The following is a 25,449-nucleotide window of genomic DNA, read 5'->3' as shown; positions in this document are numbered from 1 at the left end:
AGGGGGAACGCCGCTCAGAGCCATTGCTCGAGTGACGGAACTCGTTACACATGATTACGGTGGAAGTACACAATCATAGAGCTCTCTGGTAACACTGCTTAGGAGGGAATGTGAATGCAGCTGGACAGAAAATGGTGATTTTCCCCTGCTGAAAAATTTGACCTTGGATGGCTGTGGGGTGCCTGTGGGGGGGGGATGGCTGTGGGGTGGGTGGGGGTTAGGGGAAGGGCTGTGGGGTGCCTGTGTAGGAGGGAGGATGGCTATGGGGTGTAGGGGGGAGGGGGATGGCTGTGGCGTGCGTGTGGGGGAGGGGGGTGGCTGTGGGGTGTGGGGGGGGAGGGGGGTGGCTGTGAGGTGCATGGGGGGGAGGGGGAATGGCTGTGGCGTGTGGAGGGGGATGGCTGTGGGGTGCATGGGGGGGAGGGGGAATGGCTGTGGGGTGTGGAGGGGGAGGGGGATGGCTGTGGGGTGCCTGTGTGGGAACAAGAGACATTTTCTGTGCTGTTATTCCATTTTATGTGACAACGTCCCAGGATCCTTGCAGATGCCAAAGTCGGTGTTGGTGATGGATCCCACGATGGTCTTATCAACCTCACAGGTTAAGCCACTCTCACAGGGACACTTGTAGTAAACCCCATAGATGCTCTGCAAAGGTCAGAAAGGCCTGAGTCACGCTCAGGCTAGGGTGGCCATCTGTCCCGTACTGGGCAGGATGGTAGAACATGTCCCGACTTATTTTTAAAAAGGGACAAATTGTCCTTTATTTGCCCTCCCCCGCCCCGGGCTCCCAGGGAGGCTGGCAGCTGTGACTTCCCCAGGGCTCCTGAGGAGCACCAGCAGCTGCTGCCTCCTTCCCCGGCTCCCCAGGGCTTGTGAGAGCCGCCACCCGGCCATATCTCCCTGTCCCGTATCTGAGACAGGGAGATATAGTTGCCCTAACTAAGGCACCCGGCCCGGAGCGTGCCCACGGCCTCCTTCAGTGAACCAGCCAGGCTCCAGCACACCACTCAGCTCCTCCTACCACCAGCTCTCTGCTGTGAGACACCCTCCCCGCACAGCCCCACAAAGCCACCACCCCCCTGTGTTCAAATCCCACCTCCACCACGATGCTTACAACCATCCGCCTGCAGATGAGAGCAGGGCAGGGGCATGGGGCGAGGCGGCGTGTAACTGCTGCTCCCCTCTAATGGCTGGTCTGTAGAAGAGTTCCAAGTAGGAACTTGGTCCTTTAACTCACGCAGACAGTTGTGAGGGGCCCAGGTTCGAAGCCCTCCCAGCGATGCTGACAGCTCCCTACGTTGACCCAGATGTGGTATTACCCTGTCCCCTGTTCTTTGTCCACCCAGGCTGAGCTCTCTGGACAGCAACCAGGCCTTCCTGGGTGATCAGCAGCCTGGGCCTGGGGCTAAGATATGGCTGGCAGGGACAGCTTAGTGGGAAGCCCTAGAACAGCCCAGAATTTGAGTGGGGCGTTACGAAGGCCCCGGAGAGGGGCTGCTGGGCTCCCTCACCATGGAAGCACCTTCCAGGAGGGCCAACAGCAAATGACCCCCGCAGCGTAGGGGGGAATGGGGCTACCTTGGAGAGGAGGTGTCTCCAGAGGGGCAAGAGGGTCATAACCCTGCTTGGAAACCTGCTGGGACGGCGTTGAGGTCCCCAGGCTCTTTGGAGGGAGTCTCACAAGGAGGACAAGCGCTAAGGATCAGTGGCAGGTCACAGAAAAGAGCCCCAAAGGTTCGAGTGTCTGGATGGGGCTTCTCTAGCTGGTAGCGCTTTGCCCCTCCCTGCTGCTGTTCCCACAATTGGCACACATGGGTCTCTATCCCCTGCCGGCACGTCCGGATCTCTGCCGCTTCGCTCGCTGCCCCTGGGGCTGGGGACGGGCAGGCCTGGGGGAGCACAAGCCAGAGGTAACGGGCCAGCAGGCCTGCCGGCAATGCCCCGTACCTGTGGGGAACACTGCTGATTCTCGGCCGCTCGGTAGGTGCAACGAGCCAGGCTCAGCCCGCTGGTCCTGTGGCAACAGCTGCTCTTGCACTGAGCGCTTTGCAGACATAGCTCCCCGTTGTCCTGGAGGGAAAACACAGCCAGAGCTGGAGGGTGGACCCCACGGGCCCCCCTCTGCCGCTTGCTGTCCCAGCCAGGGAGAGCCACGCCCAGTGGCTGCCTTTTGACACACACACGCGCAGGCCCTGCCTTCAGCTGGTCTACCGCGCAGAGTCTGCACCAGCAGAGAACGGAAGTCCCGCCCGGAACGAAATGACTCCGGAAAAAATGGCTCTAGGTGGCTCCTCTGAGCGTATCTTGGTGCAGAGGTCCTACCAGCGAGCCCCCCGTTCGCACCCCTGCCCAGTCTGCCGTTGCAAGCCGAGGGTGAAACGCCGCACTGCGGCTGGCAAGTGCCGAAGGTGGCGTCTCCCGGCCCCAGCTTGCTTGTCTGAAAACCTGACACCTCCCCTTCTTCCCTCTGAATGCCACCACGCACCTCTCAGCTGGGGCTCCCAGGGCTTAGTCCGGCTGACGTCACCTTTTATGTCACGGTCCCAAACAACTGCTTGTGGTTAAGACACCGTGTGGCCTTCCCTAAGTCCCTGGGCCAGGACATTCAGGCTCTGGTGCTGGCTCTGCCATAAGCTTCCCTTTTGGCCATGATGAATGGCCTGAGGTCCAGAGTGGCTGAGCTCCTGTCCCTCCCCTTGGCTTCAGCGGGAGACAGGGTGACTTGACTTGATGATCTGAGGTTGCTTCCAGCCCTAGGATTCTATGATTCTACGACACACTGCAAAGCAGGCCAGTAATCACTCAGTGCCTCAGTTTCCCCAGCTGTAACATGGGCAGAACAATAACTTTCCATCCTTTGCAGGGAGGGGCGGTGGGAATTAGTCCATCGTAAGTTCTGAGTCATTCCCATAGAGGCCTGGGGAAGGGCCACAGAAATGCCCATAAAGGCAGCAGCATTAATGAGAGAATTTGAAATGAAGCACTAAGCTGCCACCAATGCCTGTGAATCGTTCTCTTTCCTCTGCTCCAGAAAATTCCCAAAGAATCAGACTGACCGCAGAAAGGAAGTGGGTGGATATTCAGAACCACCACCTGAAAATCCACAGGACAGCTAATTCCCCAAGAGACGGTCTGTCCCTGGAGAACACGTGAGATTAGACCTGTAGGTCTCTGCCTTTCCCAGCCTCCACTTACCAAATTAAAGATGAGGCCTCGCTCGTCAGAAACTGCCTGGGCTGAAGCAAGGCTCAGCCACAGCACGAGGAGAACGTTCGCCATCTGGTCGTGGGGCAGCCAAAGGACCTATCCAGGGCTTTCAGGGCTGGTCCAGTTCCAGCTGTGTTCCAGGTCTATAAAGCTGATCTGCCCTCACGTCACCAGCCGGCTCCCAATCACGTACTTACACCTCACTCTGCTGATAAGGCTGAACCAGCCTCCGGCAGTTTGAAGTATTGATAGTGGAAGACAGAAGAGAAGAATCAAGAGGAACAAAGAAAGGCCCCAGTCCTGCTGCAGTCCGTACACAGGCAATCTCAGCTCAGCTTTGCCAGTGACATTCACCTGCCACCCACGCAGACACTTGGTAAGGCCTCCTTTAGGGCACAAGGGCTTTTGAGAGCCTGTTCCTGGAGTCCTTCCTTTGGCACAATGCCCACTGAAGTGAATGGGAATATTGCCTGAGTGTGGAGTGCGGGATCAGAGCATTTCTCCGCTGTTTTATCTCTGTCTCAAGGCTCCTGCACCAGTCGAGAAGCACTCCGTTTGTTTGCGGGTCTAGCTGATCATTCCAGGGCTGTCCGGATTATTTAGTGCCGCTGCAGGTCCCTCACAGGCAATGTCAGCAAGATCATGGAAAACCTAAAGCGGGGAATGATTCCACCCTGTTGGATATCGATGGCATCAGCATGGCTTTGGCTGGGCGCTGTGAATGCAGAGAACCATTGGAAATCACAGCACTGAACCAGAACTGTCAGTTCAAACCACAAGCACCCCCATGTAAACAACCGTGGGTCTGTGAACCAAAGGAATTAAGAGAAGGATTTTGCTAGGGAATGAAGCTGCCATTTCCTAGGCTTAACTTGCCTTTGCAATTATGTTTGTTTGAATTTGCGCAAGCACTTTCTGTTCTGGCCATGATTCAAACATCAGGCTGTGCAAGGGAAATTTGGCAACTCAGAAAAACAGAAAACCTTTTGTTAACAGAATCAGAAGCTGGTTGAATTTCCATGGCACAGATCATTTTTTTCTTTTCTTTTACAATAAAAATCAGAGTTTCTAGTGCTGACACCCAGGCCTACAAACTTCTCGGGAGTCACGGTATGGATTCAGACCCTAACAGATCTATGGAATTTGGACCCGTTAAGCTCAGAGCCCACCATCTGTATATTTTCATTTTTTAGGTCCTTCTAGAGGCAGAATTACATTTTCCAAACTTCCACTTTCATGCTCACTGGCATGAGAAAGAAGACAGCTGAGCAAAGCAAAATATACACAGGAGAGATTAAGTGATTAAGCCATGTCAGACTCACTGCCTGGAGAAAGAGGAAAAGGGCCCACTTGAGCTAATACAATAATAATACAAATAGAACCCAAAAGGTTTGCCAGCAAAGAGCCCATCTAACATGCCACACTGGCTTCCTCATGGTAATGTTGCTATCTGTGCTGAGTGGAAAATTGAGGGAAAGGTGGGGCGTGTAAGGCAAGAGCTCTAAGCAAGGAACACAGCTCAGCAGACTCTGGGGATAGTGCCTTGTGTGATGGAGTTTTTGTTGCCTTGCTTAGCAAAGCTGCATGTCTCTGTGTGAATTTATGTTAGGCTACTGTTATTAAACGAGCTGTTCCAGTCTCAGACTCTGCTTACTAGAGGGGAAGAACTGCCTTTACTGGCACCCAGCAGGTAGGGTGAGATTGACCCATGTTACCAGGTGGGGGCATGAGCCAGTTTGGTTGCATTATTGACAGACTCCCCAAGCAACTAAACCTGTCCCATTTTGCAGTCACATGCCATTAATAGAAGGGTTACATATATTTTTAATTAATCAGTTCCCTCTGGACTACAGAAATCTCTGCATGAGTAACCCTACGCCCTTGGAGATTTCTGCCACTAATTTTGACCAGATGCAAATGTTTGGTGCGTAGAGGCCGGCTTTACAACGCCTGTGTTGCTACTGTCTGGAAGGCAGCATTTCCGTGAGTTATGTGCTGCTTGTTCCCACTCAGCACTGGGCATTTGTTCCTCAGGTGCTCAGTGGAATTACAGAGATAGCACCTTTGGGATTCCTCTGTTTATACCAGCAGTTCCCAGCCTTTTCCAGGTGGGGACCTATTTTGACAATTCAGGCAGACTTGGTGACCCATGGCAATTCAAAAACGGGTGGGTGGGTGGAGCAGTTCCGTAACTAGCTAATTTTGTGCCTGCGGGAAGAATATAAAATTGTGCCCCTGCATGTTTATATATTCATAGTCGTTATTTCTTGGAAAAGGGAAAAATACATTAATAAAATAATAACATTTGCTACCGTTAATCAGAATTGTGGTGGTAGAAAGACCCTCACCCCCAAACTGCTCCCCCTGGCTTGAACCCACAATCAGAGTCTTGGGGAGTCACATTCAGGGGCTGGAGGAGTCCCACTCAGAGGCTAGGAGTAACTCAGGGGCCAGAGGGGCCTAGGAGAGGCAAAGAGCCCACTGACCCCTGTGGATGGAAGCTGGCAGGGGCACGGAGTCCTGGGCCAGCAGCACCAGCCATGGGAACCCCAACCAGGTGCAGGGGGGGACCCCCAACCTCAGCAGCTTGAAGCTGGCTGGGCCACAGAGCCCCAGTCAGCAGTGCCAGCCCGCAGGAACCCCCTCTGGGTGCAGGGGAGGGACCCCTGACCTGCAGAGCCCTGGGCTGGCAGCGCCAGCCATGGGGACCCCAGCCGGGTGCAGGGGGACCCCCGATCCCCATGGGTTAAAGCCAGCAGGGGTACAGAGCCCTGACCAGCTCCCAGCCCCTCACCCCGGACCCTACCTCACCTGAGCTGGACGTTGCGTGTTTGGCTCTCTAGCTCTCTGCGCTATACCTTTTCTTGCATGCAGGGGGACAGTTCCCTGACCTGCAGGGCTGAAAGGCTACTTAATTTAATTGATTGGTTTATCTGCCTGAATGGCAGTTTAAACTGTGAACGGCTTCTTAAGAGCCACCTGTAATGGTATGTTTGGGAAACTCTGGTTTACACAGCATAACAAGTAGGAGGGGAGTGAACTTGGGGAAAATGCCCAGACTCCCATCTACAAATTAAAGCAGAGCCCTAAGAACGGTTACAAGATGACGCGCCTTTGAGAGACAGTCAAGAGGACAGTGCCTGTAAGAAACTCTAACAGCAACGAAGGGTCCTGTGGCACCTTATAGACTAACAGAAAAGTTTTGAGCATGAGCTTTTGTGAGCACAGACTCACTTCATCACATGCTGATCAGACCAGCATCTGATGAAGTGAGTCTGTGCTCACGAAAGCTCATGCTCAAAACTTTTCTGTTAGTCTGTAAGGTGCCACAGGACCCTTCGTTGCTGTTACAGATCCAGATTAACACAGCTACCCCTCCGATACTTAAGAAATTCTACGTTACTTTCACCTTTGGGGATGGCTTGAATGTAGCCTGTATGTCCCCACATGGGGACCAAAGATTTAAAAATGGGCTCCTCAGTCTAGCAGAGGAAGGTCTAACATGATCCAGGTGGATAGCAGATGAGGATAGACAAGCTGAGAATGGGAAGAAGAGGAATTTTTTTAACTGTGCGAATAGTTAACCATAGTTAAGGTGGCTCAAGCCAGGTCCACATTAGACCTGAAGGTTGATCCTAGAAACACAATTCCAACTCCAGCAAATGCATAGTTAGAATCGACTTATCTACAACCAAGGGGGGTCGGCAGGAGCAACTCTCCTGTCACCGTCCCTGACACCTCACAATAATGAGGAGTCCAGGGCTTGACTGTCAAGTCCCGAGAGTTTGATTTTGCACTTCCCTGCTAGGAGTGTGAAATCAAACCCCAGAAGATCAACTCTGACCAGGCTGATCTCTCAGTAAGTATAGATGTACCCTTTAGCAGGCTGAGCTGAGGATAAAATCCAGAAATCACCTGTTCAGTCCCAAGGTCTCAGCACTGGACAATCCACCCTCCCTTCCTACTTTCTTTGAAAGGACTATGATAATAAAATGAAAGACAATTCTGCTGCTTTGCAAACCCATAACAGCAAATCTAGCCCACTTAACAGCTTCAGGGGCCAAAAATGTGCCACAAGGAAGCTCAGAAACTTATGTATAGCCCGATGTATCTGATAGAGTGGGTGTTCCATTGTAATAAACAGATAAGTCCAATTAGAACTATTTAGTAACATCTAAATATAAATTAAGCAGAGTGCAGTGACAAACTCCTATAAACATCCAAGCCACCTTCTCTCGTCATCCAGTCCCGTTGTACCTCGCACTCTAGAAGAGCATTGGTAAGTGCCCTGCCGCACTAGCAATAAACTTTTGGCAGCATTGAGCCTCAAGCCGGAGCAGGCACACAGCACCTGTTGGTGGATATATTTGCTTTAAAGATATTTCAGGGACTCAGGCTGGCTTGATGATAAAAAGAACTCGGAGAATGGTACCAGCTCCACGCCAGTCCCCTTTTAACAGTGATTAACTTGTTTGCTGCATTTTCCATCTGCAGCCTTTTTATTAGCCATCCTGAGTGATAACAGATGGTCAGCAGAAGGTGAATTTCTCCTGTGTCCCATTTTATTATGCTTCCTGTTGAAACGGATCTTTAATGGCCCACTGCCAGTGTTCCCTGTAAGCTGAGCACTTGGGTGACCACGCAGGAGAGATTCAGGTGCCACACTGTTACCCTCACAGATATCTTTATCCTGTCCGTATTCAGGGACATGGTTCCTAGGGCTCAAGGTGGATCCCTGTTAATTCAAACACCCACCTTTCTTCCTGCCTTTTTTTTCCTTCCTGGACCCCAGTTTATGTAGTGAAACTTGAGTCCTTCTTAGCTCTATCTGGACCAATTATTTTAGTATAAATGTACTAACCATTTGTAACCGACTCTAACAGAATTACCTAAGCAGTTACACCCTACCACCTTTGTTGGTTTACGCCTAGTAAAATTAATTACACAGCAGACGGAAACAATTACAAACCAGACAGAGATCACGCAGACAAACAGTAGGAAAATGAAGACAATCACCATAGAATGGGGATTCCACAGCCTCAGTTATTGATAAGTAGTTTCTTGCCAGACAAACTGCTAAGTTTTCTCTACCTGTCTGGGACTGTTTCTTTATCTAAACAAACCAGCAGTCCTGTAGCACTTTAAAGACTATGAAATTATTAAACTCATAAATTATTCTGTTAGTCTTCAAAGTGCTTGTTTGGTTGGTTGGTTTGTTTTGTTTGTTTATCTGGCCAGTGGATGGGGTCTCCCTCTTAACAGCCTGGTGTGACACTCCTGTAATGCAATGTACATGGAATACAGCATGTGACTCCCAGCTTTACAGCGACTAGCTGCAGCTCTTCATTTCAGCTGCAGAGGAAAGAAAGCCTCTGCCCTTTCAATAGGGTTATAGAAAACACAAACTGTTATGCTGTTACAGCCCTGCTGATTAGCGCCCACAACCACCCAAAGTATGTCGTGTGGTGCACATCCACACATGCCTTGGTGCACAGAACAAAACTTATTCTGCCCATGTCTGGAAAAAAATTAGAGGTAACCCTGTTCATGGCTGGGACGTAGTGTTACTTGTACCATTGAAAAGTCAGATAGCACTTGCTCAGTGCACAGCGATTTATCTGAGAAGGGATTGAACAAGCAGTAAAAGGTAATACAATACGTATTCTCAATGTCTCAATTCCCCAAACGTAAACTCTCAATAAATACATTGGCCACGCACATCACCCTGATCGGCAAACAAGACAAGTACGGCCGTCTGTTATAGTCGGAAGCCGCTTGTCTTCTCTGCTCTTCTCAAATACCTGGTCTGTTAAATATCCCTTGTAACAAGGAACATTTGGCTACCTTTGGCTACCTTGAGGCTTTCTGGCTAAGGTGACCATCTGTCCCATATTGGTCCCACATTTGAAACGCCAAAAAGGCATCTCTATTTATTTTTTAAAAGGGACTAATTGTCCCGTATTTGGGCCATCCCCCCACCCCCACTTCCCTGAGCCTTGGGGAAGCAGGGGGGAGTGCCAGGGTTGCTGCTTCCCCAGGGCTCTGGGGAGGGGCAGGCAGCTGCCACTTCCTGGGGCTCCGGGGATCACCAGCAGCTGCTGCCTCCTTCCCAGCTCCCCAGGGCTTGGAGGAGCCACCCCTCCCTGCCCCATATCTCCCTGTCCCATATTATGCCTTTCCAGTATGACTGTGAACATTATTCTCTTCCATATGGATTATGAATAATTAACTTCCAGCCCACAAGTCCCACAGCCTTGTAGCAAGGTGTTGGCTAACCCGAAGACCCCATCATACTTCAGACTTCCTCAGATATTAATTGGGGAACTGCAACTACACATATAATATCCTTAGTACATATACCCCAAACTCTCACAGGGCTTATACACCTCTGAACTATGCCTTGTGGGCATTTCATTCCTTGTTATCAATCAATCATTCACCTGAGCTCTTAGTAAAGGGTCATCTTTACCCAGGAGAGTTAATATGTTCATGTGTTTTCTGCACATTTACATAGTGAGCGCTGGCCAGCTACTGACCATGACCAAAGATTCTACTTAAACACATGTGCACCCAGACTCTGGTTAACTATTCATAATCCATGTGGAAGAGAATAACATTGACAGTCATGTTGGAAAGGCATAATGAGCAGCATTGTGCAGAGATCAGTTTGGGAACTGGTTCTGTTCAATATCTTCACCAACGATTTCGGTAACGGCAGAGAGTACGCTCATAAAGATTGTGGGAGATACCAAGCTGGGAGGGGTTGCATGTGCTTTGGAGGAAAAGGTTATAATTCAAAATGGCATGGACAAACTGGAGAAATGGTCTGAGGTAAATAGGATGAAGTTCAATAAGGACAAATGCAAAGTACTTAACTTAGGGAGGAAGAATCAGTTTCACACATGCAGAATGTGAAGTGACTGTCTGGAAGGAGTACTGCCGACAGGGACCTAGGAGGTCACAGAGCCTGGTGTGACACTAACAAACAAGCATCATTCTGGGATGTATTCACAGGAGCGTTGCAAGATGTGAGAAGTAATTCTTCTGTACTACCCTGCACTGATTAGGCCTCAACTGGAGTGTTGTGTCCAGTTCTGGGCGTCACATGTCAGGAAAGATGTGGAGAAACTGGAGAAGGTCCAGAGATGAGCAACAAAAACAATTAAAGGTCTAGAAAACATGACCGATGAAGGAAGATTGAAAAAACCTGAGTTTGTTTAGTTTGGAAAAGAGAAGACTGAAAGGGGACACGATTGCAACCTTCAAGTACCTAAAAGGGTGTTGCAAAGAGGAGGCAGAAAAATTATTCTGATATTGGCACAAGCAGCAATGGGCTTAATTTGCAGCAAATGAGGTTTAGGTCGGACATCAGGAAAAGATTCCTTTCTGTTAGGGGGGTTAAGCACTGGAATAAATTGCCTCGCAGGACCATGGAATCTCCATCATTGGAGCTATTTAAGAGCAGGTTAGACAAACATCTACCAGGAAAGATCTCAGTGGTACTTGGTCCTACCATCAGGGCAGGGGATTGGATTTGATGACCTCTGAAGTTCCCAGCATTCAAGGGCAATTTCAGCATACTAGCTAATGCTAAGGGATCCCTGCTCCCTTTCGCAAATTCAGAAGCAATGAGCCTTATTACATTCACATCATACACAGTACTTCACAGTAATTCAGCACTGTTCTAACCCTTACCTTGGCTGTCAGCATCAACATCATCCTGCTTCCTGTAGATGAAGTGCCCTGTGGAAACCAGAAAAGTTCTCCTCCATTGTCCTCTGAAAAAGCTCCAGATCAGCGCAGTCTTTTCACATCATGGTGAAATTATTCCTTCTAAACGAGTCAGCCAGCCAAATGTTTTCTGCCAGCTCACACTGGGGTGTTAATGAGGTTGTTCCTTTGAAAGGGGCTCATACAATCTGGAAAGCTAACGGCGACTCCCTCCTGCCAAGAAAGTGAGACAGAGATGGGAAATCCATCTGTTGCGCTGCACTTGGCTTGTAGCCTCCTTAGAGCATAGGCTGCCCTTTTATTTTGGTTTTGTAGTGCACCTGACACAATGGTTTAAGACTATGGCTCCTGTGTTTGTAGCTAGACAAAGAAACATATAAAACACCATGCTAATCTGCCACCAGTAGCAGCTATGTAGCTGGGACTAAGGTTGCTTTGCCTTGGGGTTAGATCAGACAGGCATATCTTCCCACCACTCTTGAAGCTAGTGCAATGGGGAAAGATTTTCCCCCAAATTCCTAACATAGATGCAGTTCTGTAAGCAGCCAGGCCGAGTAAGAGGGGGAAGACTCACTGGTGTGACCTGCTTTGTATCGGATCTGCAGCTAAACAGGAGTTTCCCATCTAGGAGTGGCAATCCAGCACTTTCACCACCATAAAAACAGGCCTGGAAGTGCTGCCCCACCCCACCTTGGCTTGAAGTGGGTCCCATTGTACACAGAGCTTCCAGTTTGGTTCCCTGGCTCTCAGATCCCCACTGTAACTGCACCCGGGCATCTCAGCGACTCTGCATAGCCAGTCACTTCTCAGGATTGCAGGCCAGAAGCTCATCTGGGCCAAAAGAGCCATTACCATCAATGGAGCTGCAGTCAGTCCCCCCAGCTGAAGATCTGACCCTCTCACCCCATTGTTCTCACCCCATAAGCCCTGCAATCCGGCTGGCTCTTTCCTCTCCCTTGTTTTAGGTGAAGGGGCTAGTCTCTGATGGGTGGCTTTGCCGAGGCAGGGTCCCAGGCAGGGGGCAGTGGATGATAGCTGGAGGAAGGGGTGCCAGGAAGGTGGGGGACAGGCTGGGTGCTGGAACAGACATTTAAATGCTCCTGGGGGGTTGGGGGATAGACCCCAAGAGTCCTGACCCCCCCCCCGGGGGAGGTGGCAGGGAGCTGAGTCCAGGAGGGGGCTTCTTTGGTTCGTTCTTTCCCTCGATCTCGCCGTCCAAGCCCCCACCCGGGACAAGGCTCGCGTGGGCCCCACCAGCCCCCTCCCCCCCCGCAGGGACCCACGTCCGGCTGCGCCGTGGCCCGGGCGGGCGACCTGCTCCCCAGCGGGCGCTCTCCTTGGTGCTGAACCGCAGGTGCCGGGCAGGGCCAGGGGCTGAGCCCTGGCCGGAGACTGGGCCGGGGAACCACGGGGCGGGCGAGGGCGGGCGCGGCGGACGCGAGGGAGGAGGCAGCGGCGCCGGGGACTGGGAGGAGCCGGGGAGGAGCGGCTGGTCCCCCGGGAGCGCGGCTGGGAGCTGGGCCGGGGCGGGAGCGGCTGGGCGGACAGTGGGGCTGGAGCCCGGGGTCTGGCCACAGGCTGATCCCAGGGCTGGGCTTGGGCGAGGTCCCTGGGTGAGGGTGGGAGCGCAGGGTCCCCTCCAGCCCTCCAGCTGTCACTGCTCCCTTTCACAGGCAGCCCGGGGAGAGAGCCTGGCGCCCCCGCGCAGGCAAGGGCGGCCCTGACCCCCTCCCCCTGGCCAGAAGCAGCCCCAGGCCCGCCACCTGCACCATGGGGAAGATGCTGCCAGCACAAGAAGCAGCCCGCATCTACCACACCAACTACGTGCGCAACGCGCGGGCCATGGGGGTGCTGTGGGCCCTTTTCACCCTCTGCTTTGCCATCATCATGATGGTGAGCTTCATCCAACCCTACTGGATCGGCGACAGCATTGACACCCCACAGGCTGGCTACTTCGGCCTCTACTCCTACTGCATTGGCAATGCCCTGACGGGGGAGCTCATCTGCAAGGGCAGCCCCCTGGACTTCGGCACCATCCCCTCCGGCGCCTTCAAAACCGCCATGTTCTTTGTGGGCATCTCCACCTTCCTCATCATCGGCTGCATCCTCTGCTTCAGCCTGTTCTTCTTCTGCAACTCGGCCACCGTCTACAAAATCTGTGCCTGGATGCAGCTGGCAGCAGGTGAGTGGCGTATGGTGTCCCCGGGGCAGAAATGCATCCATGGTCCAGAAACAATTCACAATGGTTTGTGGTACCACGGCCTCTGCAGGGCTCAGCTGAGATCAGCCCGTTCTTGGAGCTGGGGGGAGCAATGCAAGGGACTGGCAACTAAGGATGGGCCAGAGAAGCTTATGCTGTACCATGTCCCCTGCAGTTTGGGTCAATTGAATGGTTGTAAAAGGAGAAGGTTGGACAGAGTTAGAACCTGCTGTTCCCCCCACCCCTGCATTAGCTTGTGCAGGCATTGGAGGTTCTGGCTTTGCCCAACCTTTAGGTCTGCACTGCTAGCCTGGCAGCGTGACAACAGAGGAAGAGGATAGTTTATAGTCTTCTTAGGCCGCATCGTAAGGGGGCTTTTTGCTGAAGCTGCCAGTAATAACAACAACAACAACACCAAGTGCTTATATGGCACTTTGCATCAGTGAATCTCCAAGTCCTTCTTCAAGAAGGGCAGCAGCACCATCCCTGTTTTGCAGCTGGGGAAACTGAAGCACCAGCAGTGGTGTAACTTGCCACAAGCCACCCCACCCACCTGTGGCAGAGTCAGTCCTCCTGGGCTGCAGTCCAGTTCTCTACCCCGTAGGCCACATTTCCAATAAAAGGGCCATATAGGGATTATGATAGTGGGATAGTGATTTTGCACCATGCACACCAAGCCCTAGCAGAGAGGGCTGAGACCAGCCAGGCTCGTTACATGTAGGTAAGCATGAAGGGGAGAACAGCTGAGAACAGGCACTGGGCTAAAAGTCTCACTGGGCCTAAATGGATTTTAAACAGCTGTAAAGGGCCACCTTCCAGCATCTGTATGAGAAGCGCTATACCAAATGAACTCTCCTCTGGATTTCAGGGGGGTCCCTCCTGACATAGGGCACTTACCTACTACTGCCCTCTGCCCAAAGTTGAGTTCTGTAAGGTAGGAGCCAGTCCCAGGACACACCGGCGCAGGAAGCCAGGCAAGTTCTGTGTATGGTTCCCCTGTGCTCCTTGGAGCAGGAAGACAAGATCCTTTTCAGTTAAATGGGGGAGAAACTCTGAGCCAACCCCTCAGGAAGGAATGTGGGCCCGAGGCAGGAAGCACCCACTGGCTGCTGTCAAAAGTGGGGTGGTTCACACCCTCTACAACTCATGTCCTGTAATTCTTTCCTGGTTGGCAGAGAACAAATGAGGTACAGAAGACAAAATGGGATGAGGCTGGAGCTGCCATATTAGCTCAGACTGGCCATAAAGCTGCTTTACTTACCGCAGATGCCAATGTGATGCTCCACAGGACTGGAGAATATGAAGCATTGTCCTTAGATATCAAGTGAGGTGTGATTCTGTGGTTGGGGCAGGGACTCTGGCCCAGCTCCCATGGCAGTCACCTGATTCTCTGAGGGGTGGGACTTGATTGGTTTGGACTAATGCAAGCATTGCGGATTGTAAACTTGTCCACCCACTAAACTCAGGTTGCAGCAACAACTGGCCAAGCAGCTGCTAGGTCAGGGAGCAGATAAGTGTAGGCAGAGCCCTATGGTGAGGCCAGTGTTGGCTTTGTTTCCCCAGCCCATCAGAAAGCAACTTGTTGTGGAACTTAGGCTGGAAGGAGAACAACTTTTCAGACCACCCAACCCACAGAGCCTAGGCTGGGTAGAAGGCCTGTTAATTAAACCTTGCCTGCAGTGCTGGTACTCAGAAGCAAGGCAAAGGCTATGCACTTTCCCCATCACAGCAAGATGATGTTGCAATCTAATCCAATCCTCCCCCGCGAAATGAAATATTGATGTCAAACAGGAAAGGCTGCATCTGGTTACAGTTCCTGCTTGGCTCAGCCAGTGGGGCACCTTGCAGGGGGTGAAAAATGCCACAGCAGCAGAGAAAGTCAGGCCATCTTCAGAGCTGGTGGAAAGCCGTTGCAGACAAAGGCATTGCAGCAGGGCTGACTTTGGTCTGCAGATGATCAGCTAATGCCAATAGGTCTAAAGGAAACAAATGTCAAGATTAAGATAAGAGGCTTAGAAGCAGCCCAGGGAGCCTGGAACAACCAAAGATTGGCTGCCCCAGAGGACTGGCGTAGCAATTCCTGGTGTGTTGTCTCAGATGGGAAGCTGTTGACCAAACAGGATGAGTCTGCTGAGGGGTATGAGATAGAAGGGGGCTAGTCTTACCCCTCCATCCACTTCACATCCTGGCTTAGGTCTCCTGAGAAAAGGGCGATATTCTGTTTCCAGCTGTATGCGTAACAACAGGCTCCCTCCTGCCAAGAGCCAGCAGCCTCTAATTCCCGGCAGACCTGCTGTGACAACAGCACAGTAGCTGGGTCACAGGGCCTGAGGTGAACTAGCAGAAGCTTGTGTGGCATTTGTACACATGGTACCAGCTGCCTGGCCGCGCAGCTGCCAGGCTCAGGCCAGAGTGGTTCGGCCTTCGCTGGCCCTGGAACAGAATGCAAGTGAGTGGGTGGTTGGCAGAGAGCGGGTAAAATGGTTAATCTGTAGTAGCTTCAGCAGGAAAGATGCAAGTCTACTTCCGGGCACCTTTGAGTGCAAAAGCCCAGGGGCAGGCAGGGCTCTGAGTATCCAGCTCCTGTCCTGACGGGCTTGTTGTGCTGCTGTTAAAGCACCTGCAGGTTAGCAGTAGAAAAGAAACGGCCCTGCATGGGGTAGGAGCACTGGGTGGTGCTGCTGCAGGAGCCTGGCAGGCAGGACCAGTTTAGAGATCCATCAGAGCTGCACAGCCCCAAGCAGAGCAAAGCGACCGAGCCGCTCAGACTCTGACCAAACCGTGCTCCACCCCGCACAGCAGGCATCTGCGAACCCTGCCTCGGAAGGCACGTAGCTTCTGCTTTGAACACGCCCTGCGGGGGAACAACCCAGCACATGGAAAGGTGCTAGGTTTCCCAAAGAAAGCAGTCAACTCTTAGGGTCTGTCTACACTTACGGGGGTCAACACGCCACGAGCGATCTTCTGGGGCTTGATTTTGCTGAATGTCTGAAGATGCATCAAAAAAAAAAAAAATCACTCTCTGGGTGTGGCCATTGACCCTGGTGTTTGATGCTATTACATGGAGTCAGGGACATCAGCAGGAGCCCAAAGAACCCCGATCTACACCAGGGAAGAAAGTCAATCTTGATATGTGGATTCTAGCTGCGCTAATAGCATGGCTCTGCTTGGATCGACTTTGTTCCCTCGTGCAGACTGGGCCTTAGTCCCCTCTCCCCATCCTCTCAAAAGACAGAGGACAGTCTGGCTGGGATGCCTTTGTTTTTAACTCCCTTGCAAGCTCGTTTGTGTTCTGGCGAGGGTGGGGTTGATGGATGATTTGGATGTGGACGTCCCATGGTGAAGGGTTTTAAGCTGTGCCTGAGCTGGCTGCTAGCAAAGGGACACCACAACCCATGCCAGAGAGGCAGTGGCTCTGCTGCCAGAATTGTGGTTCATAGGGAACACATGTCAAACACACAAGATATTTCCTTCCGAGTGGAGGTTCTCTAGACAGATGCACATCAAACTCATCCATGCTGAGAGGGGCGAAGCTCCAAGGAAGCCCAGAGGTTGTCCAATCCAACCCACTCCACTGTCTCCCTGGCCTGTGCAGAACTCTTCTTGAGAATCTGTACATTGAGGGCTCTGTCCAGTCCAGCTTTAAATATAGCAAATCATGCAGCTTCCTTCAAGTCCCATAGCAGACTTGTCCACAGCTCAAAGACTTAAGTATTCCTTGGGAGCCCCAGCCACCGTGGAACCAGACAGGGGGAGAATCCTGCTGATGAGGGGAGCGCAGCTGAAGGGAGCAGACTATTCCCATTTTACAGATGGCAAACTGAGGCACACACAGATTATGGCAAAGATTTTCAGGGGTTGGATTGTCAGAGGGCAGATGGCTTCACACTTAAAGAAAACCAGGGTCCTTGCAGATGTCTCACGTTAGGCACCCAATGCACTAACCACTTAACAAAATCTTGGCCTAAGAGATTTGCCCAAGGCACACAGGGAAATGACTCAAGACTGCCTTCAGCACTTTAACCACACAACCACCCTTCCACTCCTCACAGCTAAGGCTGTCTTAGTTTTCTTGTGAGACATACGCCTGCCTCCAAGCCACCTCAGCCTCCCCACAGACTCTGCTGACCAAATCACAGCCTGGTTCTAGGAGTGAAGTCTAAATTGCAGGCCTAGCAGTAGCTGGACTGATTACCCCTCAGGCACTGCAGTCTGGTGCACTTCATCCCTGCAGCATGATAGGGCACATTGTGTTAGCACCATGGACAGAGCCTGAAGCTTCTCTCAGATTTCCCTGTCACATTTCAAAGCTTGTGAGGGTCATGACCAGGGTTCCCTCTGACTTTTTCAGTCCATGGGTGGAATAAATTTTGTTACGCACACCAAGGCCTGTGTGGATGTGCACCACCCATAGAAACTTGTGCTGGCAGTTGTCAGCAGCTGTGGGCACTCTGCTAATCAACTAGGGGGCACCTGGATCTCTCTTGGGTGTGTTGTGAGGAAGACACGAGTAGTAATTCTTCGGCTCTATTTTGCACTGATAAGGCCTCAGTGGGAGTAATGTGTCCAGTTCTGACCACCACCTTTCAGGAAAGATGGGGAGAAACTGGACACGGTCCAGAGAATTGCGACTAAACCGATCATTTTAGAAAATATGACCTGGGCTTGTTTAGTTTGGAAAACAGAAGGCTGAGAGGGGGCATACCACCAGTTTTCAAGTCCCTAAAAGGGTGTCACAAGAAGAAGGGAGAAAAATATTCTCCTTGGCCTCTGATGATAGGATAAGAAACAATGGGCTTTAATTACAGTAAGGGAGGTTTAGATTGGATATTAGGAAACATTTCCTGTCAGGGTGTTTAAGCACTGAAATATATTGCTTTCGGGGGTGGGGGGTTGTAGAATCTCCATCATTGGAGATAAGAACAAGTTGGATAAATATCTAACCGGGATGATCTAGATGGTGCTTGGTCCTACCATGAGAGCAGGGAACTGGACTTGATGACCTCTTGAGGTCCCTTCCAGTTCTGGTGTTCTATGGTTCTGTAAGAGGGGATCTAGTTAAAAGAGAGAAAGCAAAGGGTAGGAGTAAACGCACAGTTTCCATAGTGGAGAGAAGTAAGTAGCAGAGACCTCAAGGGATCTGTACTGGGATCAGGACTGTTCAACATATTCATTAATAATGTGGAAAAGAGGGTGAGAAGTGAGATGGCGAAGGTTACAGAGGATACCAAACTGCTTAAAATAGTTAAGTCCAAAGCTGACTGCAAAGAATTTATAAATGGAGTTCACAAAACTGGGTGAGCAGACAACCAGCTGGCAAATGAATTTACATGTCGATAAATGCAAAGTAATGCAGGTTGAAAAAATGAAACCCCCAGGATACACATCAAATGATGGGGTCTAAATTAGCCATCACCACTCAAGAAAGAGATCTTGGAGTCATTGTGGATAATCTCTGAAAACATCAGCTCCATGCACAACAGTCGGTCAAAAAAACGAGCAGAAGGTTCAGAACCATTAGGGAAGCGATCAGTAATAAGTCAGTAAATATCACAATGGCCCTATGTGAATCCCTTGTACACCTGCACCAGGCATGCTGGGTGCAGTTTTGGTCACCCCTATCTCAAAAAAATCAGATATGTTAGAACCGGGAAAGGTAGAGAGGAGAGCGACAAAATGATTAGGGGCACAGGAGAACTTTTCTATCGTGATGCATCAAAAAGACCGGGACTGTTCTGCTGGTAACAACGGAGACAGTCATGAATGGGGCAGAGAAAGTCAATAAGGACCTGTTACTTACCCCTTCACAGAACACAAGGACCAGGGGTCACCAAATCAAGTGAGTAGGAAACAGGATTAAAATAAACCCAAGGAAGTATTTCTTCGTACAACATGCAGTCATTGTGGAACGCATTGCGATGGCCAGGTGTAGAACTGGGTACTAAACTTTTGGAGGGATAGGTCAATCAATGGCTATTTGTCAAGAGAGTTGGGGGTACAAGTCCACTGATTGCCCGTGTAGTTACCAGAAGTCCCCAGTGAGGTGTCCTGAGAGATTCTTTGCTCTGTCCAATGATGATAATCATTCAGCTGCAAACATCTGCTCCCTCTGTCTATCACGTTAGCTCTGCATGGATGGCTAATGCAGCAGACTCCAAGAAAGCCCGAAAGACCACAAAAATCAGATAAGGTACGAACGTGCCCAGAGAGGTTTATTGTCAAAGGAAGTACGATAAGAGTTGATAGGTACCACATGACAATGGACTCAGCTTAGTCAGTGAGAGGATCATTTGTGGCTCCCTAGCCTGGGCAAAAACAACTCCTTTGTGGTACGTTTTTATACCTAAGTACAAACAAGTTACACGTTGCTCCTGAGATAGCAGGTTGCCACTCTCTGATGTTACCTAGATACCACTTTATAAATGGGGCTTCGGTCACTATCATCATCTGCCAGTTCAGACCCTGTCCTGAACCAGGGTCGGTATTGCCCTGGTGGTCTGAGGTGTGCGTTGGGACTGAGCTGTTGCTTATCAAGGTGTTCTGTTAGGACCCTTCCAGAAGGTGCTCACAGCCTGTGCTTAGCGCCTACTAGGTATGAGTGTTTCTCTAGCATCAGCCCTCTTCTTGACAACTTCTGTGAGCGGCAGCCTCTTGTTCACAGCTTCACTTCAGCTTTGTATGGCCAAAGTGTTGACTGTTGTGGCCTAGGCCTCATCCCAGCCCTGAGATACACCCACCGGCGTATGTTGCAGGCCTTTTTCCTACTCCAGGCAGTAGCTGTGACTCAACAATGGAGGCTGGATCACTCCTTCATTGCCTTGTTCTGCTCAGTCCCACAGAACCATCAGGCATCGACTGCTGTCCGACAGGCTTTGTGGCCGGCTGAACCGCTGGTCTGAGCCAGCAGAGCCGTTCCTATGCTCAGACTGAGCAGGCACTGGGAGGCTAGTTATTTTGGGGTGGTGCTGGGGAACTCAGTCACCTCTGTTTTATTTGTACCAGGATCCCCCCTCAGTCCGAGGAGTAGGTACCCTCCTCCTGCTGAGCCGCAGGGGAAATGAGCGGCCTGGAAAGCAGAGCTTCTAAATGAAGAGAGATGGGTTATTGGATGCCAGCAAGACACTGCCTGGCCTTGCTGCTGTTCTCTCGCCAAGCCTTTGAAAACCACCTCAGCAGGCTGTTGCCAGGCAGCAGCTGTCACCAGGCCTGAAAGCCCCCTCTGGCCTGTAGCATTCCCAGGGACAGCAAGGAAGGGTGACTACAGGGAAGGCCTTTGCGTGAGTGGAGTTAGAAAGTCAGCAAGGGCAGCATCTTTACGCCCCCCCCCCATAGCAGAGATACGGAGGCTGCTGCTGTTCACCTACTGCAGCAGCATTGAAACAGTACGTGGAAGTACAGTAACCACAAGCATGCAGCTGCTTCAGCAAACCGTTTGCTGTAAGTCCCACAAAAGAGGGTGTGCATCCCAGAGGTGAGTAGTTCCTCACTCTGGAGCTCTTGGTACAGTAACATGGCTGTTGCACAGGAAGGATGTGCAAGGAGCAATGGGCTTAAACTGCAGCAAGGAAGGTTCAGGTTGGACACTGGGAAAAGCTTCCTGGCAGGGTGGTTAACCACTGGAATAAATTGCCGAGGGAGGCTGTGGAATCTCCATCCCTGGAGCTGTTTAAGAGCAGGTTAGACAGACATCTATTGGGGATGGTCTAGATGGTGCTTGGTCCAGCCATGAGGGCAGGGGCCTGGACTCAATGATGTCTCATGGTCCCTTCCAGTTCTAGTGTCCTACGATTCTGTTTGTGGCTGAGGAGCCTGCATTTAAGGCATACAGGATACGGATTTGTGATGGATACTACAGCTGCACTATAGACTGCATAGGCCCCTCTCCTAGACATTGTGCAAGCTTAACCCTGGCCCCAGCCCCTTAAGCTGGGAGGAGTGGGGTGAAAAGCAGGGAAACCTCTTGCCCTCTGCACAGAAAGTTAGTTTTTATCCTTTGCATTTAGCAGCCACAGCCCCCTTGCGAGCAGAAGCCAAGCTACCCAGCCAGAAAGAAAAAACTTGAGGCGACAGCTGCATTTGCTCTAACCGCAGCAGGAAAGGCCTTGCATGGTGCAGAGATGGCACACAAAGAGAAAGCAGCTGAGGGCCAGAAATGGGTCAGGCCGGCTCCAGGCACCTCTCTCTCCAAATGTTTATGGAAGGAGTCGACTTTGTGCGATTGCAGTTGGAATCACGTCAAAATCAATGTGGGTGTGAACTCCCTGGGCGGCAGTAAAATACTTTGGAAGACATTAGCCCAACTCTGGTTAAACAAATGGTAATAGGAGTTTCCCTGGCTCACACAAGCCCCCTGCTAGGAGGAGACCATTCCTAGGGATGGAGAGGGAGACTCCGAGAGGCTGCTGTCGCAAACTCATGCGGGAACGGAATGGTGATGCCCAGCTGACAAAGTTAATGGGAGATATTTGCAACAGCAGTTCCTTTCTCAAGAGAGAGGCAGCTTCTCTCTAGTAGCAGTGGTTAGATGGCACAGATGCGGGGGTTGTGCCCCCCCGCCTGCTCACCCCTGGCAGTGAAGGTAGCTGAACAAAGCGAGGTGGGCAGATGGATAAACACAGGTTACATGAAAACATTTGGCCTAGGCTAAGCCTACACTGGGAACGCCGTGCTATACCAGTAGCCCTGGCCTGCGTGCATGCAGCATACAGCACTCCAGGAGTCCCTCCATATACACCGGGGATAGGGATCGTAAAGTTGCAACTTCAAGTGAAACGACATCTAATGAGGACTTCTCACTCCTAGTCGGTAACTCTTTTGTAATCGTTTCTTACAAGGGAAAAGGTTGCCTGTGTGACCATTTAAATCCTAATGTACCACTCCCTTACCGTGCCCTACACTGAAAGCATTTTAAGCAACATTGAAAGAAGCCAAAGCACATTTTTAAGCCATTTTTATCCTATGTGCAGTAACTTCAGCCAGGCTGGAGTGGCAGGGGGACAGATGTTGTGCCACTGTAACAGAACAGTTCTAGCTCTGCTTGAGCAACTGGTCTGTTTGGGTCTGCCCGTTTGCAGATAATGAGGTCCCAGGACAGAGAGATCACATCAAATGCTGCTCGGTGGATGCAAAGCTCCCGTCACCCAGGGTTAACCCAAGTGCACTTCCCACATCCCACCATAATCCTTGAGCTTTGGTTTCTTATTCCTTCCCCCTCAGTGCCTCACTCTTCCACCTGCAAAAGTGGCAGGATAAACACCCTGCGTGGAGCACTGTGAGATTTACAATAGAACAGTGCAATGCAGTTATTGGTGGAAGATGGCTTGGGGCCAGGAAATAATCAGATTAGGTAGCTCAGAAGTCTGACCAACCAATTACAGCGACATGAGACAACGACCAGAGCCAGGCCCTTTTAACAAACATTCTTTGGCACAACTCAAACTTTGAGCTGTTTCTAGTACTGACACAAGGAGGCAGAAATAGCTGTGCAGGGCATTTGTTAGCCAAGAAACAGTTTTCCACTTCACGCGCCCGTAGCAAAGCAAGGCACAGAGCAGTTAAAATGGATTTTCTGATGTTTTCCCCATCAGCAACACGTTTTGTGATTTTCATTTAGTCCGCAGCTCACTCTGAGCTGGTGGGTAACCATCATGGGCGCAACAGGGCTGGTTCTGTTCCAAGCCACAGCCAGATCCTGTGTGGGCCACATCAAATCGCTGTGCTGTTAGCTTTCAGCAGCGTCTCGGGTGCTGAGTGATAATCCAGGTTCCAGGACAAAATGCCCAGAAAATCCATGTAGAGCTGTGAAAGGTGACCCTATGTTGCACAATCACACATGAACTTTTGTTCAAAGGGAAGCGGACACACACCATTAAAAAAAGACTAAGTAGCATTCACAGGCATTGCTATTTCATGCTTTCCACCCAGCTCCTCCAGAGGTCATGGCACTGCCCCTGCGTAACCTGTTGTCACTTCCGTGTCCCCCTTCCCCCTGCAGCTGCTGGCCTAATGATAGGTTGCCTGATCTACCCTGATGGTTGGGATTCCAATGAAGTAAAGCGCATGTGTGGGGACAAAACTGATAAATACACGCTGGGGGCATGCACTGTGCGCTGGGCTTTCATCCTCTGCATCATCGGAATCCTGGACGCCCTCATCCTCTCCTTCCTGGCCTTTGTTCTAGGGAACCGGCAGGACAACCTGCTCCCCGACGATTTCAAAGTCGAAAATAAAGGTAACTGTCTTGGGCCAAGTCCCGCTTTCCGAAGGGAAGCGTGATTTCAGCTGGGAGAAGCGGAATGCCCAGGCGGGGGGGGACAGACATGCTGTAGCGCCCCAAGATGGGAGGAAGTCACTGTGCCAAGTGCTCACCTTGGGCTCGACGTAACCGCGGTGAGCCGGGCAGTCCAGCCTTGCTTGTGCTGATTTGAGCATGGTGAGAGGTTCGAGCAGCCTTTGGCATTAAACTGCAGCTCCCATGTGACTGGGAGGCGGTGCCCTCTTGCCCTCGCTCTGCCAGTTGGCAACTGCTGGCCTCCTCCTTGCACAGCTCCTGCAGGACAAGCAGAAACCCGCCACCCCCAGGCGTGACTCCCTGCCCTGTTGGCTTCCCCTTACAGGGCTCCCTGCTACCCCTCACTCCACTGGAAGCTGCCGCCACTTAAACAAAAAAACCTAAAGCCCATTGTAATGGTGGGCTTTGTTTAAGCGCAGCAGCCTCCAGAGCTACAAGTGGACTCAGCAGCAGCAGCAGCAGCGCTTGGAGCTGCAAGTGGCTCCTTAAAGAGCTGCACGAAGCTCTGGAGCTACGGGTTGCCAACCCGAGCCAGTCCATTTCCACGCCTATGAACAATGCCGTCAGAATGGATTAGTAAGTAGACGTGATCTGAGGTTTGTCCACGATCAGCATGCAGCAGGGCACCATGCATTGCCCTTACACTCATCTACCACCAGAGTAAGGAGTCCTTTTCTTACGTGAAAGTGATGTAACTTGCAGACAGCTGCTCCGGTGTTAAAGAATTCTTTGTTTTACAGAGGAGAGCCATGACTGAAGAAGCTGAACACCACAGTAAGTGACGTTACCTCTAATTTGTTCCAAGTATATTTTGGAAGATTCTTGAAAGATCAGTGGCAGTGTTCAGATTTCAGTGTCCTGTATTCTAACTGCTCTTATATAGTTAAATGCTTTTGCTTAAATGGCATTAAAGCAGTGATTTACTACACAAAAGGGTGTTAAAGGGAAAACATGTGTCAATTTGTTTTAACTTACAATTTTGTCTCATTCTAACTGTTTCATTCTCTTCCCAGACACATCTAAAGTCATTCCAGGTAACTACCAGAAACTGGATGCTTTTCTTAGAGAAGCTGTCCTGAAGGAATCCTATTCTCACTACAAACTTTCTTGAGAAGATTCCATGCAGGAGGCTGCTGTAGACTCAACCCCCTTGAGTTTATTTGAGCAAAAGGACCCAATCAGCTACTGAGTGGGACAGAGCAGTATTTTATGACTCCACCCCTTTGGAGGGTCATGGCAGTATATGCTTGATCTATTCAATCCCATTTTGTACTGGCTTGTTTCAGGGGAAAACCTGCTGAATAAAAGGCCAAGTTGCAGTATTTTGATTTGGTGCTACTATCTTTGGAGAACTTACTTTTCATTTGGCAGCTTGTGACCTTGAGCATTGTTCTACAAGAGGAAACCATTCCACCTGCAAATTCCAGTTAAGCCCTCCATGCGCTTTCACTATAATGCTGTCTCTTGAAGTTACCCGTAAGAAGAGTGACTCAAAGACACAGTGCAGTTAGTAAAATAATCCAGCTTCTTGCAGAATTAACGTGCAGTAACAAATCAACTTCCCTAGCTACGACATCCCTATCACACCATAATGAGCAATGTTAGAGGCAAAGCATGATGAAGCCTCTTTTCTGGCACAAATCAGGGGGCTACAGGTGGACCGAGCAGGGAACTCAGATCATCTTCACTAGTGCAGATAATGTCACTCAAATATCAGCTCAACTCACTGTCACTGCATTGTTGAACCATCTGCATAAGCTGATTGCCCACCTGCAGCAGCATTCTACATATTCACATTCGGCAAGTTGCACAGGTACGCAACTGCTTCTGATCAGGAGAATCTGCCTTTTAGGCAGAACTACCAGCTCTAAAGCCAAAATTTAAACAGCAAACCAGAATTTAATGGTTCTAGCCATACAGCTATTAGAAAGCAGGTCAGACCCAGCAAGGCTGCAACCCTGATCTTCCAAGTAAGGAAAGCTCTGGACATCTCAAGTAAAGCTATTAGGGAAGGAAGAAG

The 25,449-nt window shown here is 50.8% G+C and overlaps 2 protein-coding genes across 2 annotated transcripts; one reads left to right on the top strand and one right to left on the bottom strand.

Annotated features, from left to right (window-relative positions):
- Positions 1-504: 504 nt before the first annotated feature.
- CLPS (colipase) lies at positions 505-3,279 on the bottom strand. The gene is made up of 3 exons (XM_074977250.1): positions 3,196-3,279; positions 1,948-2,070; positions 505-645 (listed from the first exon to the last, which is right to left on the bottom strand). Exons 1-3 carry the CDS (start codon positions 3,277-3,279, stop codon positions 505-507), a joined length of 348 nt encoding a protein of 115 aa, XP_074833351.1.
- Positions 3,280-12,584: 9,305 nt separating this feature from the next.
- Positions 12,585-24,545, top strand: LHFPL5 (LHFPL tetraspan subfamily member 5). Its single transcript, XM_074977678.1, has 4 exons — positions 12,585-13,120; positions 23,133-23,369; positions 24,170-24,203; positions 24,443-24,545. Exons 1-3 carry the CDS (start codon positions 12,709-12,711, stop codon positions 24,184-24,186), a joined length of 666 nt encoding a protein of 221 aa, XP_074833779.1. The 5' UTR covers positions 12,585-12,708; the 3' UTR covers positions 24,187-24,203; positions 24,443-24,545.
- The last annotated feature ends 904 nt before the right edge of the window (positions 24,546-25,449 follow it).

Source organism: Carettochelys insculpta, chromosome 26, assembly GCF_033958435.1.
Source record: "Carettochelys insculpta isolate YL-2023 chromosome 26, ASM3395843v1, whole genome shotgun sequence".
Lineage (NCBI taxonomy): Eukaryota > Metazoa > Chordata > Testudines > Carettochelyidae > Carettochelys > Carettochelys insculpta.
Note: the sequence above shows the minus strand (reverse complement) of the source record. Positions and strands in the feature narration are given on the sequence as shown.

What these genes read in the sequence shown, in the direction of transcription:
- CLPS (XM_074977250.1), bottom strand. Translation starts at nt 3,279, where the DNA reads ATGGCGAACGTTCTCCTCGTGCTGTGGCTGAGCCTTGCTTCAGCCCAG. An exon ending in GAGGCCTCATCTTTAATTTG is followed by an intron (nt 2,071 to 3,195) that starts GTAAGTGGAGGC and finishes TTTTCCCTCCAG; the next exon opens with GACAACGGGGAGCTATGTCT. An exon ending in ATCAGCAGTGTTCCCCACAG is followed by an intron (nt 646 to 1,947) that starts GTACGGGGCATT and finishes TGACCTTTGCAG; the next exon opens with AGCATCTATGGGGTTTACTA.
- LHFPL5 (XM_074977678.1), top strand. Translation starts at nt 12,709, where the DNA reads ATGGGGAAGATGCTGCCAGCACAAGAAGCAGCCCGCATCTACCACACC. An exon ending in CTGGATGCAGCTGGCAGCAG is followed by an intron (nt 13,121 to 23,132) that starts GTGAGTGGCGTA and finishes TTCCCCCTGCAG; the next exon opens with CTGCTGGCCTAATGATAGGT.